The sequence below is a fragment of the Ovis aries genome, chromosome 4, assembly GCF_016772045.2.
Source record: "Ovis aries strain OAR_USU_Benz2616 breed Rambouillet chromosome 4, ARS-UI_Ramb_v3.0, whole genome shotgun sequence".
In the NCBI taxonomy this organism is placed as follows: domain Eukaryota; kingdom Metazoa; phylum Chordata; class Mammalia; order Artiodactyla; family Bovidae; genus Ovis; species Ovis aries.
In genome coordinates, this window is record NC_056057.1 from 92331030 (window position 1) to 92351813 (window position 20784).

General features: G+C 37.9%; 1 protein-coding gene across 3 annotated transcripts in view; it reads right to left on the bottom strand.

Moving 5' to 3' along the window:
• Positions 1–1496: 1496 nt before the first annotated feature.
• The window catches only part of GRM8 (glutamate metabotropic receptor 8), an 893584-nt gene continuing 874296 nt past the window's right edge, over positions 1497–20784 (bottom strand). For all 3 annotated transcript variants that reach the window (XM_042248768.2, XM_042248770.2, XM_042248771.2), the window contains exons 10-11: positions 8758–9004; positions 1497–2089 (exon numbers count right to left, since the gene is read on the bottom strand). In XM_042248768.2, the coding sequence (XP_042104702.1) occupies positions 2040–2089; positions 8758–9004 (297 nt within the window). In that variant the 3' untranslated portion in view covers positions 1497–2039. The remainder of the gene's footprint in view (positions 2090–8757; positions 9005–20784) is intronic.

Consider the following 20784-nt stretch of genomic DNA (forward strand, 5'->3'; position numbering starts at 1 on the left):
ACTCTGTCGCATCCACTTACCCTGACTAGAGTCAACTATTAAACGAAAATATGAATATATACTTGAATTTTGCTCTCTGAATGAAATACAAGGCTTGCAAAATTCAAGCATTTTTTTCCTCAGCCAAACATCTATATACTTACTAGTTTAAAAAATTGTAAAAATGGATAGTAATCTCCAATACAGAGAAAACTGTCCATTTAAAAATTAAAATATGATCATAATTAATTTTCTTGGTTAGCTATTGATACTGAGCTACATGGCACAATAAAATATATTAAATATGTAGTTATGAGTTTAGTTTGTTTTAAACTAGGCCTTATCTAGAAAGGCACACCTAGAGATGGGTTTACAATCCTGATTACAGGATTGTATTTATCAGTAATTCAGATTATCTGAAAACTTGAAAATAATACTCTTTCTTGATTTACATGTCATCTACAAGCAACAGATACTATAGCAAGAGGCCAGTAAGTACCCATTTCCTTCTGTATGCAGCTCTCTGGGTTGGGATCTAGGAAATGTTACTCTGTGTTGAAGGTGCCTGAACTGTTCTACTTTAACCCTCTATACTAAATAAAGTGACTGTCAATATCCTAGTTGAAGCTACAGAGCACAGATAGCTCTTTATATTTATAAGGAGTGCAATGAGCCATCCAAGCTAACTCAGCAGAGAGAACATTTAGTAACAAAATGATCTTAGAGACCCATTGACTTGATGGATGTCTGGGACTGTGTAGATAAGAGGCACCCATGATAAAAATGGTAGTAGATTTGAAGTCTGTAACAGGGTCTGTTTAGCCATCCTAGCATGGTTTATTAGCGTGACACAGGCTCCCTGTTTTCTCTCTCTTTAATGATACTGTTCTATGAACCAATGAATGTTTTCATTTGGAAAATAAGAAAGCATTGACATGTTATCTGAACTGTGGTTTCTTTAGTGATGCCAAGGGAATAAATATGTTAATTCTGTGCTTTGAGGAATGTATTGGGTAAGGGTCATTACTTCATTGATTTCATTGGACACCATATCCAGGTGAGAAAAAATATTATACACCTTGGACTATTTCATTATGCAAAAGTTTGACTTAGAAAATGGAGAATTTCAGTGATACTTGGATATACTTTTAGATGAAGACTTTCAGATTATATTCTCACAAGTCACATTTAATGTTTAACTCATCATTTGTTAATTATGATACCTGAAGCAATTGACCTCAAACTACTACTTGATTCTTCAGGAAAGAGGCAATTACTATGAAAAACTACCACATAAATCTTGAAATAGTCACAAAGTCTTACACAAATAATTCTTGATATAGAAATAAAAAACAATCTTCTTCACATACAAGGACATGTACAAAAACACATTCCTCGAGGAAATAGTATTTTCTTGGCACATCAGGGCTTTTACAGCAGGAGTTAAATAACGGCAGAAGTGCCAACTGGAAAGAGTTTTCCCTGGCTTTAAAACTGGAACAAAACAACTCTCAACATTTGCAAAACATTCCTTTATTATTAGAAATAAATTATTTGTATAAAAAATTGCATGCGTCAACCATTGCATTTATTTTTAGCACAACCCAGGGCTTCAATCCGGTCAGCCATTACAAGAAACAGACTCATTGTCTTATACAAGTTGAACAATGTGGGACAGGAACGGGAGTTCTCACAATCACAGAAAAATACTTACAAGAATAACATCAGACAAGGTTTATTTCATATTTCAACAGCATTTGTTTTTGTTTTTGTTTTTTTCACAAGCTAACATTAGTTTCCTTTTGTGATTTTTTTTTTAACTGCTCATGAATAAGCAATACTTTAGCTTGACACTCATTGGTTGTATTGTATAAAACGGGTTTCTTCACTCCCTATTATTAATACTTTTGGCTTGTGGCTACTTTTTGTTCCTTACAAGATTGACTATTGATTTGATTGATTGTAGTCTACAGAGATCTCCAGGAGTGAGTGTTGGTGGTGTCACGTTCATTGTTTAAGATCGCATACCACATTTCTTCATATTGTATCATTTCCCTGTTTCAGATTGAATGATTGCTGTAGCTGATATATGTCGTCTTGGTGGAGGAAGCTGTTAAAACAAATTAAAACAAATTATAGTACAGGATAATACATCAGTTTGTTAAAATGATCTTAAAATTCAAATCTTAACGTGACTTTTTATGGTATGTGGTCTTTACAACGTTATTTTAAACCATGTGGTAGGAATTCAACAGCTGTAGAAATAAAAAGCAGAATTTTTGATCTGTGAAACCACTAGTTTCATTTATAATATATACATTTAGCAGAAAACTAAAAATATGAACACCTTGGTGTTTAATAAAGTTAGGTGAAATTCTATTTAATGTGTGTTTTGATTAACAGAGATTTACAGGGTAAAAAAAATGAAAGAACAGATCAATTCTGTATCCTGAAAAATAAAAAAAAGATTTTTTTTAATAATCCACATTAAAGACATCGATTTTTTAAGCCTGCTTGATGACTAAAAAAGGGTCAGTCATTATAATTGGCTTCCCTGGTAGCTCAGACGGTAAAGCGTCTGCCTACAATGCAGGAGACCTGGGTTCTGTCCCTGGGTTGGGAAGATCCCCTGGAGAAGGAAATGGCAACCCACTCCAGTATTCTTGCCTGGAAAATCCCATGGACTGAGGATCCTGGTAGGCTACAGTCAATGGTATTGCAAAGAGTTGGACACGACTGAGCAACTTCACTTCACTTCATTATAATTAGTCATGCTTTGAGAGTGAATGTATCTTTTATTTAAATATAATACTTTTAAACTCTAAAAGTGAGTGCGCTAAAATGTATTGCCAACACATATTTATGGTCTGGGTTCATCAAAAGGATGCAAATGGAGATGTTTAAAAAATAAAGACTTGAAGAAGCAAATGAATATTTCAGTTTTCTGGTACCAGCTTACTGTGAAATAAAACCCATTATTGTAAGATTATTAAATAGGTATGAACAAGAAAATATTCTAAGTCAAACTGATATTTATACTCAAATTTCCAGACATACAAGTCTAAATCCAGATAATTCCTTTGTGTTTCTGAAAGCTGTGATGGAATAAATCTCTGTTCTGAAATTCAAGTGTGATGTTCTATTTTTCAGTGGAATTCTGGAATAAATGAGAAAAAATGAGAAAAAGTGCTGAACGTATATGTCTCACTTTGTTGTTTAGTCACTAAGTTGTGTCTGATTCTTTTGTGACCCCCATGGATTGTAGCCCACCAGGCTTCTTCTGTCCACGGGATTTCTCAGGCAAGGATACTGGAGTAGGTTTCCATTTCCTTTGCCAGGGGATCTTCCTAACTCAGGGATCAAACCCTCATCTCCTAAACTGGCAGGCAAATTCCTTACCATGGAGCCACCAGGGAAGCCTACGTATGTCACTGCATAAATCCAATTCACAGTGAAACAGATTTTTTTTTTTAAGAGAACGATTTACTTTTGAACACTGAATAAGAAAACGGTAAAGTTTCTTCTCTGAAATAATGGGTGATTACACTCATTCCATTTTAGTGTACATGAACTCTGCTAATTGACCAGATAATTTTTATCAGAGACCAGCATTACCTAAAGACCACAATCAGTAAAATTAAAGCAAGTAGCCCAGGATGTGTTAATTGTAGATGTTTTTGCTATTTTTATTTCCTTGACTAATACGAGCTTCATGCTAAAAACAGGTGGGATATATCTGCATATCTTTCTATAGTGCTCACATTAGATTATTATTGACGTGCAATTGAAAGGAAGTAGATCTTAGACTTGGTTTTAAATTGCATCCTCTTCTCTACAAAATGAGTGCCAAAACATCACTAAACCAGGTTACAGGGCCTCAGTTTCATCACTGGTCCACAATCCAGAACATTGGGTTTTTGTGAGGACAGAGGCAGCGGAGATTTGTGGTGGAACAGCAGTTTTCTTAGAGAATCAATATGGAATGCTTTCTTTCTGTTTACTCCTCTAAAAGCTAGGATGTCTGTTCCATTTGGTTTGGTGTAAAATGGGACAGTGATTCTTATGGTCTTTATTTCATTTTTTTTCTTTCTTGTTTGTATAATGTTATCATATCCCTCTAAATATTTTCTAAGAAAATAAAATCTATACTTCAGCTATGTTTTTGAAAGACTTTCATATGGTCTTTGTTGATAAGATGAAGAAAAATTATGAGTTAAAAAAATGGCCCTGAAGGAAAAATACTCAACTTTTTGCCATATTCAGTATATTTAATAACTAAACATGTAAGAAATATTTATCAGATTTGAAGATGGGTAGAAAGAAAAATTATGGGGGTAACAGAAGAACAATAACCAAAGGACCTTGATGAAGATGATATTCAGATGTTATTCAAGGATCATTCCAACTTTAAGACTCTAAACCTCTTTAGAAATTCGTGTTTTATTTTTTAGACTCTTAGAAGTGACCTCCAGAAAAAGATGGTAGAATTCTACTGAGAACTAAGACTATACTTTACAAAAGGAAAGTAATTATAATTTTTTTTATTAGAAAAGGGATGCAAGGCTCTGAACACGTCTGAATTTTAAGTCTTATCTTTTCTATTATTCAGAGACCAATCTAGACATTATGGGCCAGATCACTAGGGAAAATGATATTGCACACAATAAAGCAAGTCATGTGAATATTTTTTGCAAGTCAGTGCATATAAGGGCTTCCCAAGTGGCAGTAGTGGTAAAGAACATGCCTGCCGATGCAGGAGATGCAGGTTCCATCTCTGGATCTGGAAGATCCCCTGGAGAAGGAAATGGCAACCCATTCCAGTATTCTTGCCTGGGAAATCTCATGAACAGAGGAGCCTTGTGGGCTACAGTTCATGGGGCTGTTAAATGTTGGACATGACTGAAGTGACTTAGCATATAGGTACGCACACATGCACTGCATATAAGGGCTACGTTAGGACTTCCATGGAACTCCAGTGGTTAAGACTCTGAGCTCCCAGTGCAGCGTGCATGAGTTCCATCCCTGGTCAGGGAATGAAGTGCCACACAGGGATTTGGCAGCACATGGCCAAAAAAAAAAAAAAAAAAATTCTGTTTATAGCATTCTATAGCCTATTAAGTGTGTAATAATAGTGTGTCTAAAAACATGATGCACATGACTTCACTAGACAAAAATATTGCTGAAAAATGCTAACCATCATCCAACAATGCAAGTTTCACACAAATGCTCAGTTTTTGAAAAAAAAAAAGAAAAAGATGCAGTATCTGGGAAACACAATCAAGTGAAGCTCAATAGAAGGAGGTATGTCTGGGGATTTTCATGGCAGCAGTGGTACCTTTGCCTTCATTCCAGAAGTCTTACAGAACACAAAGGATTCAGAGATATACATATGAGCTAATGTAATACTTCTGATGATGAATATGCTTTGTGAAAATCAGGTTTGAATTCAGCAACAATGAATTTCCTGTGCACACACACTGGGTTTATAAGCCAGAGAAAGCGGATCTACCTCCAACAGCAGCTGTTCTCATGAATTATGCATGAACAGAGCTTAAGGACTACCATGTTACAACTCTTGTTAATTGGGTACCGTTGATAAAATTCATATATATCAACTTTGTTCCTAAGTCTCTTTTCAGGAGAAGTTTTATGAAACAACACTTGACCTTTTTACATGTGAAATGTAGTGTTCTGCAAATTCAATCATTAACATGGACTGGTTTGGTGTACCTTCCAGCTTCACATTCCTTTTATTTATTCTGTGTACCTTTAGAAGCTTTAAAACCTTATATGTATGATCAGAATTTCAGGCATTAACAAGTCATCTTTAAGATGAAATGGCTTAAGTATGAGGAATTTGTAGAGATCTATCAAGTTGAAGAAAAAATATTGCATGTATATCATAAATACACAGCTAATTTGAAAAAAATTCCAACTGTAGAACAGTATCCATAATTATCAAATCCTTCACATATTAAAAATAGAGATGCTAAAACAATAGTTTTTGAATTTTGTCTTCTCTTTTCTATGACCCCGAGGCCAATTTATATTTTCAAGACAGCAATGATATATCCACCTTTACATAGTGATTTATAGTTTACAAAACACTATCCTGTATGTCATTGTCATGTCATGGTAGTGAGGTTGATTTATCAAAAGTCTGATAGCAGAAAGTAAGAGAATGCAACAACATGGACACAGTCCCAGGGAATTAACCAGCCTGGGACTGATTGAGAATGGGCTCCCTCAGTTTTGCAAGGAGGTATTTCAAATCCAAGGAGGTACAATACTAGTTACAGAGAATTTAATGGCAAGAGCTTTTTCAGTTTTCAATTATACTTTCAAAGACATAAAATGTTCTTATAGAAGAAAAATATTGCATTTAAGCTCTTCAAGTTTTTGAGAGTTTGTGATTTTGGAAGACTTTTGACTCCATTCAAACATGTGGCAGACGGGATAGGCATCCACAGGGTCCATGGTTGCTAGTGGTCTAAGTAAGCAAAGGTTAATAGTGGTTACAGGGCCTAGGATGGAAGAAGGATGTGTGGAGATTTCCTACACTCTTTTCTTGACTGTCTGAACTGTAATCACTTTATCTGAGCCTAATTCATTCAACCCAAACCACTCCTGTAAAAGATGAGAACTACAAAGTACAGTTTAACCTTCTTTGAGGTCATAATTGACTTTCTCTTGATTCACCTTATCTTAGCTTTCTGTCACCTTTCAAAAGTGAGCATTTGACTCCTCCAGAATATTATTGGATTACCCACCAGAGAGGCTCCACTTTTGTAATCTTTCATTCTTATTTCAGAAGAAATAGGGAAATGTACTCATGCTATGAAATTTCCATTTCAGCGTCAATAGAAAATAATAGAAGGAAAACAAAATGTGTTAGACTTATTTTATGACATGGGATTAGTCTTTATCAACATCAGAAATTTTCCCTTCAGGGAACCAATTTATTTTTTAAAGGGGTGGAAAATGTTGATTATTTTTTTCCTTATTACATTCCAGAGGTAAATCTAGGATAACTGATATTTACTTCACTGTATATTTGCTTGTTTCCATTTGCAGCCATACTATGTAAAGTTCTTTGGATTGCTCTTAAAAAACAAATGCATCTATAGACTCTGGTGAGTCATACTGAGAGATGCCAGTGTTCAAACTGTATCACTGGCCATCCTACAATAGGTATTAACTTCCTGCACTGATGCTTTCAAGGCACAGAAGCACATCAAATTCTGCCCTCAAGTCACAAGCATTCTACTCTGATAGAATGCCTTTAAGAGTGGTTTTAGTACACCCTCTGCTAAGTGCCCAAATAGCTCCACTATCAGTCAATTCCCTACCTATAATCAGAGGTGGTTTTAACAATCTGATACCAAACCAACCCTTATTGTATCTTCTCTTGTACTTTTTTAAGGGTTCACATTTATATGGATAAATTTGATATTCATCTTCCTAGAGGATCTGGCCAATCATTCAGAAGTCTGATAGTAATTGAAGTCAGTAAGTTTAATTAATACATGCTTATTTAGTAAGGATAATTCTGCATATAGGGCATTAAAGTAGACAGTGTTGTAGATTAAGTTGTTATAATAATTGAATCAGCTAAAATCAACTCAATCATCCCTGTATTTAATGTCAAATGTACAGAGAATAGGAGATATAGCCTCCTGGAAGAATCTGAGAGAGATTGTGTGTGTGTGTGTGTGTGTGTTTGTATACATACTCTCACTGTATTCAACTTTCTGGTATTTTGCAATACATACTTTCAATTTTCTGTTCTTCAGTAGATACCAAGATGGACTTGAATAGTTCAGTTAAACTCTACTGGATTACTTTGGTAATAGTGATTTGTTATGTGCTTCTTCAAGGATGAATATAGAGAAGAGGAAGATAGGTGAGGAAAGGAAAAGTGGAGGGGTGGTTGTAGTAGCAAGAGTCCTATTTTCAGGGTCATGAGGCTTTCAGAGAAGAACTCTATCTGAATATATATTAAGAATTAGAGAGATCAATGAAAGCCAGAGAAGGGGATCACTTTGGGGAAACAAATATAAACTATGACTGAACCTAACATGTTGGCTAAATAATTTTCTCCTTTCCCTAAATACCTAAATAGCATATTGTCCTCTTGTGTAAGGGGCTTCCCTGATGGCTCAGTGGGTCAAGAATCTGCCTGGAAAGCAGGAGTCACAGGTTTGATCCCTAGGTTGGGAAGATCCCCTGGAGGAGGGCATGGCAACCTGCTCTAGCATTCTTGCCTAAAGAATCCCATGGACAGAGGAGCCTGGCGGGCTACAGTCCATGGGGTCACAAAGAGTTGAAAACAACTGAAGCAACTCAGCACACACACATGCTATTTGTGTAAGATCTTTGGTAACATGCTCCATAAATACTAGTTAACTGCTAATTCTATGAAAAGCAACCCATATTGAACTAACAATTGGAGAATGAATACTAAAAGATAATTTTATAAATGGAGCCTAGTTCCAAGCTTCAAGCTCTGTGATGCTTCACAAGAGAGACTTGAGCATCACCCTTTGTGAAAGAGAATTTGTGTCTATGTTCGTGCTCTGGAGAGGAGACACTTGCACTGAAATCCTTTGGTTCTAACCAAATGGTTCTAACTACTGTGATGGTCTCATGGTGTGTGGATAGCACCATGCCCTTGGAACCATGTTGTACAGTCCCCAAGACCAGTAGAAGAATTTTCAACGTACATCTATCAGGAAGTGCTCCCGCTCTTGACCATCGGAAAGTCTACGGATGACTTACTGTTGGTTTCAAGACTCTCACAGAGTTCGCTTTTCACCTCGCCATTTGGTCTGTCGTTGCCTTTCTGGATCAGTTTGCTTTGCATGGTGGCAGCGGTCACCACAGCCTTGAAGCTCCTCTTGCGTTTTTGAACATTCTGCTCTGGATGAAAAATTATAATATAAACCTTGGGCATATACAGCATGCCTAGAGACACCGAAGCACTTAAACTCATGGAGACAGTGAGTGTTGTTGTCTGGATGTACATCTGAGGAAGGAAGAAAAAAAAAAGGAATCAATGTTGGTAAGCCTGATCTAAGATACAGCAAATAACACAACCATTTTCTGAAATTGTCTCAGTTTCTCTTCTAAAAGGTCCTTATTCAAATTACCCTTACTTATAGTCAAACATTCCTTTATCCCCACCCACACATGTGGATAAAGTTGTATTATTGATAAAGCCCAATTCCTTAAAACCGACCAAAAAACAAGTAGGCTGATGGAGCTTAATTTCCTGTTTAGATTGTAATTAACCATATATAAGGAAGGGAACAAAACTAGTCTAGCCAAAAATTAACACTTTATGTCACACAAACCTTCTTCAGGGGGATATCCCAGGGTCAAACGTTATCCTTTAAACAATAAACTTAACCTAGAAGGTAAATTATATACAGTAGAAATAGAGTGGGAGTGACATAGTCCATAACATCACTCTTTCACACCATTGCTTGAATAATGCTAGTGTTTGCATCTACACATAATGACTTAAGTCGAGCTTCCAAACCTGATAAATCACAAGCATGCCATAAGGGCTTGATTTTTTTAACAGCCTCTCCCACCCAGAGATAATTCTGAGGGGGTTCTAGATGACAGCATCAGATCCAAATATGCGTGGGTGCGTGGGTGCGTTTAGAAAATAATGAAAGACTTCCTCCTTCCAGGATTGAAATATGCCCTTTGGGGATGGGTCCTGACATCTGCATTTTGAGAATTCTCCCTGTGTGTTCATTTTTTATCCTTATTTCACTGAAATTGACTGCTCTGGTGCTTACAAAGAGAAGGCCCTCTGGAAGATTTTTCTCCCTGCAATCTAGAGGTTAATGAGCTGAAAAAGTCAAGCATAAAATCATTGCTTTTGGCTTTTTCATTTTGTTATGAAAACAGACATGATAGTATTCTAATCTCTTCTCTTCCCCAGTATTATTGAGGTATAATCAAAAATAGAAATTCCATATATTTAAGTATAGAACTTGATATTTTGCTGAACATATTATGAAATTATCTCAATCAAGTTAATTAATGTATCCATTACAGTTACCATTATTTCCATTCATTCTTTTTTTTTTTTTAATTTGGTTACATCAGATCTTAGTTGCAGCTCTGTGGCTCTTCACTGCAGTACATGGCTGTGGTTGCCAACAACATGTGGGATATTAGTTCCATAACCAAGGATCAAACCCATATCCCATGCATTGAAAGTCAGATTCTTAATCACTGGATCACCAGAGAAGATTCTTATTCATTCTTTTTATTTTATTTTAATTTTTGGTGAGAATATTTAAGCAAATTTCAAATATTTAAGAAAATTTCAAGTGTATGCAATTCAGTAATTTTACTATAGTCACATATTCATCTTGCATTACTGGAAGTTCATACATTTTGAACGGTATCTCCTCAGTTCCCCTTCCCCCTGCCCTTGGTAACCACAGTTCTGCTCTCTGCTTCTATGAGTCTGCCTATTTAAAATATTTTTAAATATTTAAAATATTTAGGCTATTTTAGAGCCAACTAATTGGAAAAGACCCTGATGCTGGCAAGATTGAGGGCAGGAAGAAAAGGGGGCAACAGAGGATGAGATGGTTGAATGCTATCATCGACTCAATGACATGAGTTTGAGCAAACATCAAGAGATAGTGAAAGAGAGAGAAGCCTGGTGTGTTGCAGTCCCTGGGGTCACCAAGAAGTGGACACAACTGAGTGACTGAACAACGATTTTAGGTTCCACATGTGAGTGAAATCATGTGGCATTTCTGGGTAATTTTCCCTTAGAATAATGTCCTCCAGGTTCATCCATGTTGCCACAAATATCAAGATTTCCTTTTTTTTTTTTTTGAGAGTCAGTAATATTCTATCATATGAATATATCACATCTTTAAAAATAAAAACCTTTGATTTACTAACATTTTTCATTCCTTGAGCTCAAAAGATAATTTTTCCCAAATAAGTTGGAATATTGAGGCTACAAGTAGCCATGTTTTAAGATTATGAAGAGATTCCTTGATCATTTACTTGATCTTCATTAATATCTGTTCACGAGTAATGATACCTATGAAAACATCAAGTTGTCAGATTGCATCTGGTAATCCCCAGGACCCATGCAAATTGTGTCCTTTTTAATAAAGGCTCAAAATACATATACCTTCAAGGATAAATACTTGAATCAACCTATGGCTGCCTTTTTCTAGGGGAGACTGTTTCTATTAACAGATGACAAAGCCTTGAATAAGGCACTGTCCAGCCTGTGAAGAAAACTTTAGACACCCCTAAAGAGGCTGCCCTTGTCAGAGAAATCATATCCTGTGGATTACTGAGTTTAAGTTCAGTTTATCTACCACTAAAGCTGCTCTTTGCTTAAAACCCTATCATGAGTGTGGGAACACTCATCAAGTAGAGATATTTAGGATTGGCTTCTTTCAAAGTTCGCCTCCTAGGGAAGTCTTCCATGATAAATCTTATCTTAATTATATTGTCCTTATTTTACTTCTAAGCACTAATGCATTGAAAAATAAATACAGTGGAGCACTTGCTAATGTGTTACTATGTAATTATAGTCATTTATGTAAACTTGCAATAATTCATATAAAACATACAAATAGACTATAAACTTCCTTAGGATATGTAATCAACATTTTTCCTTATATATCTCTAAAAATTACATAATAATTACTTAGATATCACTCATAATACAGAAATTACATAATAATTACATATTAATTATGTAATAATAATAAGAAATTACATAATAATTATATACATAATATAATTACATAATAATTACTTGAAAAAGGAAATGGCACGCTACTCCAGTATTCTTGCCTAGAGAATCCCGTGGACAGAGGAGCCTGATGGGCTACAGTCCATAGGGTCACAAAGAGTCAAGACATGACTTAGCAACTAAACAACAATAATTACGTAGATACCACTCATTATTTTCAAGTATATGAAGATCTTCAAGAATCCCTTGATTTATACAAATAATATAAAATATGTTTCCTATATATTCCACTCTGTGAAATGGACATTGAGATTGATGACGTTTTAAATGAGAAACAAAATAATGAGATGTGAATCCAGATTATACAGGTTGGGCTATGCATGTGCATGTACATGCTAGGCCACTTCAGTCATGTCCTACTGCTTGTGACCCCATGGACTGTAGCCCACCAGGCTCCTCTGTAAGTAGGATTCGCAGGCAAGAATACTGGAGTGGGAGGCCTCAATACAGGCATCATGAAAACACATCCCTCAGCAAAGTGATAAATTAATACATGTCATGACCTCTTAGGCTCAGTTCAGTTCAGTCGCTCGGTCATGTCCAACTCTTTGCAACACCATGGACTGCAGAATGCCAGGCTTCCCTCTCCATGACCAACTCCCGGAGCTTACTCAAACTCATGTCCATTGAGTCAGTGATGCCATCCAGCCATCTCATCCTCTGTCATTCTCTTCACCTCCTGCCTTCAATCTTGCCCAGCATCAGGGTTTTTTCCAGTGAGTCAGTTCTCAGGTGGCCAAAGTACTGGAGCTTCAGCTTCAGCATCAGTCCTTCCAATGAATATTCAGGACTGATTTCCTTTAGAATTGATTGGTTTGATCTCCTTGCACTCCAAGGGACCCTCAAGAGTCTTCTCCAACACCATAGTTCAAAAGCATCAATTCTTTGGTGCTAAACTTCCTTTATAGTCCAACTTTCACATCCATACATGACCACTGGAAAAACCATTGCTTTGACTAGGCTACCTGCCAACAAGTGAAAACCCATATTACATTTGAGGGAACTACACAGTGGAAGTGAGAAATAGATTTAAGGGACTAGACTGATAGACAGAGTGCCTGATGAACTATGGACAGAGGTTCATGACATTGTACAGGAGACAGGAATCAAGACCATCTCCAAGAAAAAGAAATGCAAAAAAGCATAACAGCTCTCTGAGGAGGCATTACAAATAGCTCTGAAAATAAGGGAAGTGAAAAGCAAAGGAGAAAAGGAAAGACATACCCATATGAATGCAGAGTTTCCAAAGAATAGCAAGGAGAAATAAGAATGCTTCCTCAGTGATCAATGCAAAGAAATAGAGGAAAATAATAGAATGGGAAAGACTAGAGAGCTCTTCAAGAAAATTAGAGATACCAAGGGAACATTTCATGCAAGGATGAGCTCAATAAAGGACAGAAATGGTAGCAACCTAACAGAAGCAGAAGATATTAAGAAGAGGTGGCAAGAATACACAGAAGAACTGTACAAAAAAGATCTTCATGATACAGATAATCACGATGGTGTGATCACTCACCTAGAGCCAGACATCCTGGAATGTGAAGTCAAATGGGCCTTAGGAAGCATCAGTACAAACAAAGCTAGTGGAGGTGATGGAATTCCAGTTGAGCTATTTCAAATCCTGAAAGATGATGCTATGAAAGTGCTGCACTCGATATGCCAGCAAATTTGGAGAACTCAGCAGTGGCCACAGGACTGGAAAAGATCAGTTTTCATTCCAATCCCAAAGAAAGGCAATGCCAAAAAATGCTCAAACTACCACACAATTGCACCCATCTCACATGCTAGTAAAGTAATGCTTAAAATTCTCCAAGCCAGGCTTCAGCAATATGTGAACCATGAACTTCCAGATGTTCAAGCTGATTTTAGAAAAGGCAGAGGGACCAGAGATCAAATTGCCAACATCCACTGGATAATGGAAAAAGCAAGAGAGTTCCAGAAAAACATCTACTTCTGCTTTATTGACTATGCCAAAGCCTTTGACTGTGTGGATCACAATAAACTGTGGAAAATTCTTCAACAGATGGCAATACCAGACCACCTGACCTGCTTCTTGAGAAATCCGTATGCAAGTCAGGATGCAACAGTTAGAATTGAACGTGGAACAGACTGGTTCCAAATAGGAAAAGGAGTATGTCAAGGCTGTATATTGTCAACCTGCTTATTTAACTTATATGCAGTGTATACCATGAGAAACGCGGGGCTGGAAGAAGCACAAGCTGGAATCAAGACTGCCAGGAGAAATATCAGTACCCTCAGATATGCAGATGACACCACCCTTATGGCAGAAAGTGAAAAAGAACTAAAGAGCCTCTTGATGAAAGTGAAAGAGGAGAATTAAAAAGTTGGCTTAAAGCTCAACATTTAGAAAACTAAGATCATGGCATCTGGTCCCATCATTTCATGGCAAATAGATGGGGAAATAGTGGAAACAGTGTCAGACTTTATTTTGGGGGGCTCCAAAATCACTGCAGATGGTGATTGCAGCCATGAAATTAAAAGATGCTTACTCCTTGGAAGGAAAGTTATGACTAACCTAGACAACATAGTAAAAAGCAGAGACATTACTTTGTCAACAAAGGTCCATCTAGTCAAGGCTGTGGTTTTTCCAGTGGTCATGTATGTATGTGAGAGCTGGACTCTAAAGAAAGCTGAGCACTGAAGAATTGATGCTTTTGAACTGTGGTGTTGGAGAAGACTCTTGAGAGCCCCTTGGACTGCAAGGAGATCCAACCAGTCCATCATAAAGGAAATCAGTCTTGAATATTCAATGGAAGGACTGATGCTGAAGCTGAAACTCCAGTACTTTGGCCACCTGATGCAAAGAATTGACTCACTGGAAAAGACCCTGATGCTGGGATAGATTGGAGGCAGGAGGAGAAGGGGACGGCAGAGGATGAGATGGTTGGATGGCATCACCAACTTGATGGACATGGGTTTGGGTAGACTCTGGGAGTTGGTGATGGACAGGGAGGCCTGGCGTGCTGCGGTTCATGGGGTTGCAAAGAGTCAGACAGAACTGAGTGACTGAACTAAACTAAAAAAGATCTACTACAATTAAGAAAGTAAAAGTGAAGTCGCTCAGTTGTGTCCGACTCTTTGCAACCCCATGGACTTTAGCCTATCAGGCTCCTCCGTCCATGGGATTTTCCAGGCAAGAGTGCTGGAGTGGATTGCCATTTCCTTCTCCAGGGGATCTTCCTGACCCAGGAATCAAACCCAGGTCTCCCACATTGCAGGCAGACGCTTTACCATCTGAGCCACCAGGGAAGCCCGCTATAATTAAGAAGGTCCTGTTAAAATGTGACAATGTGCCTTTAAACCACATAAACCTCCCTAAGATATGCCGCCCACTTTTAGGCAACTTATGAATACTCATAAGCTTCTCTTGCATTGGTTAATCCCCTTTGGACTCCTACTTATTCTCCTGCTAGTATAGCTTCAGAAAGGATAAGCAGAAAATGGGCTGCACAGAAAGGATATAAAGAAAAAATAGAGCCAAATGCAAATTACAGATATAAATATTTCAAAGTCTCTCAAATAGGTAAACTACCAATTTTATCCAAGTCAGACCCAGCCAAGTCAATTTAACTTAAAAAAGAAACAAAACCAAACATAAATACCTCCGGAGACAAAACAGCCATGAAACAATAGGAACATCTGCATTTATTATGCTCCTGCTCAGTTGCTAAGTTGCGTTCAACTTTTTTGGGACCCTGTGGACTGCAGTCTGCGAGCCTCCTCTGTGCATGGTATTTTCCAGGCAAGAATATTGGAGTGGGTTGCTATTTCCCCCTCCAGAGGATCTTTTCTCCCCAGGGATCAAACCTGTGTCTCCTACATTGGCTGGTGGTTTTATTACCACTAAGCTACCAGGGAAGCCCATTACATTGATTACTAGGATTCTTTTTATAAGTCTTATTCTGCTGGTCTTTTAAAAACATATAATACTAGACCAAACAATTCATAAACACCTTTCTAGTTTGAAAGTTTTATAAATTATATCTGCTACCATAAATATACATGATAAATTTCTTCCCTTTTCAGAATAATTTCTGTAATATATAGTATTTTATTTTGCTAAATATTAAGCATGAAGTAGATTCTGAAAAGCTGGTTTCCACATAAATGCATTACTGTAGTCTGTCCTTTCAGCAAACCAACTCAATAGAAGATGTAATAAACATAGAATTAGGCCAAATAGTACTATGCTTAGTGTTTCAAGCTCTCTTTCAGTCATTATGCTTGCAAACTATGCCATAATGCTGACCTTACTTATGTGCTCTCTTATAACAGCTTATGAAAATTTTAATGTGAGTTCTGAATGTAGAGTTCCAAAGAATAGCAAGAAGAGATAAGAAAGCCTTCCTTAGTGATCAATGAAAAGAAATAGAGGAAAACAACAAAATGGGAATGACTAGAGAGCTCTTCAAGAAAATTAGAGATACCAAGGGAACATTTCATGCAAGGATGGGCTCAATAAAGGAAAGAAATGGTATGGACCTAAGAGAAGCAGAAGATATTAAGAAGAGGTGGCAAGAATACACAGAAGAACTGTACAAAAAAGATCTTCATGACACAGATAATCATGATGGTGTGATCACTCACCTAGAGCCAGACATCCTGGATGTGAAGTCAAATGGGCCTTAGGAAGCATCACTACAAACACAGCTAGTGGAGGTGATGGAATTCCAGTTGAGCTATTTCAAATCCTGAAAGATGATGCTGTGAAAGTGTTTCACTCAATGTGCCAGCAAATTTGGAAAACTCATCAGTGGCCATAGGACTGGAAAACGTCAGTTTTTATTCCAATCTCAAAGAAAGGCAATGCCAGAGAATGTTCAAACTACCGCACAATTCCACTCATCTCACACGCTACTAAAGTAATGCTTAAAATTCTCCAAGCCAGGCTTCAGCAATATGTGAACCATGAACTTCCAGATGTTCAAGCTGATTTTAGAAAAGGCAGAGGGACCAGAGATCAAATAGCCAACATCCACTGGATAATGGAAAAAACAAGAGAGTTCCAGAAAAACATCTACTTTTGCTTTATTGACTATGCCAAAGCCTTTGACTGTGTGGATCACAAGAAACGTAGAAAATTCTGAAAGACATGGGAATACCAGACTACCTGACCTGCCTCTTGAGAAATCTGTACACAGGTCAGGAAGCAACAAAGAACTGGACATGGAACAACAGACTGGTTCCAAATAGGAAAAGGAGTATGTCAAGGCTGTATATTGTCACCTTGCTTATTTAACTTATATGCAGAGTACATCATGAGAAACACTGGGCTGGAAGAAACACAAGCTGGAATCAAGATTGTCGGGAGAAATATCAGTACCCTCAGATATGCAGATGACACCACCCTTATGGCAGAAAGTGAAGAGGAACTAAAACACCCTTGATGAAAGTGAAAGTGGAGAGTGAAAAGTTGGCTTAAAGCTCAACATTCAGAAAATGAAGATCATGGCATCTGGTCCCATCACTTCATGGGAAATAGATGGGGAAACAGTGGAAACAGTGTCAGACTTTATTTTTGGGGGCTCCAAAATCACTGCAGATGGTGACTGCAGCCATGAAATTAAAAGACACTTACTCCTTGGAAGAAAAGTCATGACCAACCTAGGTAGCATATTCAAAGGCAGAGACATTACTTTGCCGACTAAGGTTCATCTAGTCAAGGCTATGGTTTTTCCAGTGGTCATGTATGGATGTGAGAGTTGGACTGTGAAGAAAGCTGAGTGCCAAAGAATTGATGCTTTTGAACTGTGGTGTTGGAGAAGACTCTTGAGAGTCCCTTGGACTGCAAGGAGATCCAACAAGTCCATTCTGAAGGAGATCAGCCCTGGGATTTCTTTGGAAGAAATGATGCTAAAGCTGAAACTCCAGTACTTTGGCCACCTCATGAGAAGAGTTGACTCACCGGAAAAGACTCTAAGGCTGGGAGGGATTGGGGGCAGGAGGAGAAGGGGACGACAGAGGATGAGATGGCTGGATGGCATCACTGGCTCGATAGACGTGAATCTGAGTGAACTCCTGGAGTTGGTGATGGACAGGGAGGCCTGGCGTGCTGCGATTCATTTGGTTGCAAAGAGTCGGACACGACTGAGTGACTGAACTGAACTGAACTACTACATAAAAACCATTTATACCAAAATCATACCTTAAAATCTAAAACCTTATGATGGCTAAGTCTTTGTTAACAGGATTTTAGACTGTGAGTAGACTGAGTTTTTGAACTTCATATTTGAATATGTGTTGAAATAAAATGACTATAATATAACCTCAGTGAAAGCAAAATAAGCAAAGAAATAAAATGCCACCACCTCCTGTCATTCTAGAGATGCTAATGTCTTAGCACCATGGATGATAGGACTTTTAGTATCTTCCATATTTCGGAAGAAATGGAAAGATTACATTAAAGGATTGATGTTTCCAACAATCTCCTGGATTTCTTTTATACCTGTTGAATAGTCTAATTATTTGAGTCATGTAAGGAAGGAACATGATCAAGCAGACCTAAAATTGAATTCCAGCACCAGTGCTTATGATTTATAATTTTTTTTTTAAGATATAGAGATTTACAGAGAAACTCCACAGTTGCCTTCTGGGTGGTAAAATTCCCTAGTCGACCCACCAGGTGAAAATAAAACATCCCTGGCAATTGGACAGTTGTGAGATCTTGTTTTCCTCTCTGACCTTTAGTTTCTTACCTATGAAATGGAAGAAATTAACACTTTTCTCATAGAAGGATTATAGGTAGAATGGCATGGTAGTAGTTTAGTTGCTAAGTAGTGCCTGACTCTCGCCTGCCAGGCTCCTCTGCCCATGGGATTTTCCAGGTCAGAATACTGGAATGGGTTTCCATTTCCTTCTCCAGGGGATCTTCCCGACCCAAAGATCAAACTCATGTCTCCTGCTTGGCAGGCAGGTTCTTTATTACTGAGCCACCAAAATGGAGAAAAAATAGTACTTTTTCATAGAAAGGTTACAGATGAAATGACATAATTTATATAAAATGACTCAAAGGCAGAAAAGAGTAGTAGCTCAACAAAGATTATTTGCCCTACAACTTTGACTCTAAAAGGCTGCCAACAAAGCATACTTCCAGGAATACAGAAGAGAGTGGTCTATGAGTCAGTTATCCAGAGTAGACAGTTTAATGAAGAGCTGACAGCCGTGCTCTGACTTTATGATATAAAGGAAAGTGCTTCTGGATTTGTACTTCAAAGTAGTCAGAACAAAATTTTGCCTCAAAGTAAACTCCTATTTGCCGAAAGGGAGTAGAATAGTGTACTGGCTTTCTATATCAAAGTTACAGCTCACCAGAATATCCTAACTATATTAGGAGGGAACTATATTTAACTCCCTATAACCAACATAAATCCATTGAGAAATGCTGACAGTGGTACTGGATATGTTAATGTAACCTTCTTCTTTCCATCCTTCTTCTCTGCCCCACCTTCTGCCCCCTATCACTCCAAGATACTAGTACTTGGAGGAAGGGGAGTGTCTTTTCTATTATGTCCACTGATAGCCTGTCACTCCCCTCTGCCTCTAATGACCCCTGGACATTTTGAATCTGAAACAATCAGATGCACTGAAACAGATTTAAATGATGTCTAGCTAAGTCAGGGAGGAGATGGCACAATAGAGCGTATTAACATGGTGTCTTTTCTGGGACCTATTACAGATTCTTCTTCATTCTCTGCAGGAGTCACACGTGCACATCCAGGGTCTACTCAGTGTAGGTCATGACCTGGAATCACTAAAGACTACAGGAAGAGTAAGGAGGGAAGAGATTATATTATTTCAGGAGACAGGTCAGTTTTCAACCCTTTCAACCAGCTGTCTGCACACAGAACTCTACAGATATCCAAGCTGGTAAGTTTTCAACTCCTAAGTAACTAAGGTAACCTATTATGAAGTCTAATACCCCAGATGGGTTTGTGCCATTTGATAAGAAACAGATTATTTATTCCTCAATATTTCTGCCTTGCCCTGGATAGTTTCATCTCACTTTCTGCCAGCTAGCCAGGTCCTATTTGGCTGCCTCACACACAGTCTGACCAGTGAGAAAGCTACGTTTATGTTTAAAGCCTGCCTTTCTCTACCCCTGTTATCTACTCCCTCATCTGTGTGCCCACCAAAGTGACACCTGTATTCATAAAGGATTTTTCTTCTGCTTTTCAGAAAGGCTTTGGTCAGTGGACTAAAATAGTCATTCATTACTATAAGTGATTAAAACAAATTTTTTTAAAGATAGAGAAGTGTATAGAGAAACTCTGGAGTTGTCTTGTGAGTGATAAAAGCCTCAAATCAACCTAGCATGCAACAGTTCAAGCTAATCAAAACTCTCCTAACAACTAGACATAGCAGACACTGGGGCAATGACCCAGTTCTTTGGGCTGGCCCTGAGTACCGATGAACCATCCCAAGTCCATATTAATCATTTGATCATTGTTTCTGTTTCATTTAGTTCAAATACCTTGCTGGCATCTCCTTCTAAGTCAGTTCTGAGAGAGCCTCCTTATTTTCTCTAATACAACTAACATAATTACCTTGAGGTATCACAGGCCTCGGGGGTTCCAAGGTGGCTCAGTGGTAATGAATATGCCTGCTAATATGGAAGACAACAGGTTCAATCCCTGGGAGGGGAAGACCCCCTGGAGGAGGAAATGGTAACCCACTCCAGTATTCTTGATGGAAAAAATCCATGGACAGAGAAGCCTGGTGGGTATAGTCCATGGGGTTGTAAAGAGTCAGACACGATTGAGCATGTATGCATCCCAGACCTCAGTCCTGGGATATTTATCTCTATCTGTCTGTCTGTCTGTCTGTCTATCTATCTATTGGGCTAGCTTTCCAGGTGTACTGTCTGTACTCAGACTCCTTCACTAGGAAAGACATCATGTTAAGTCACTTCAGTTGTGTCTGACTTTTTGTGACCCCATAGAATATAGCCCACCAGGTTCCTCTGTCCATGGGAT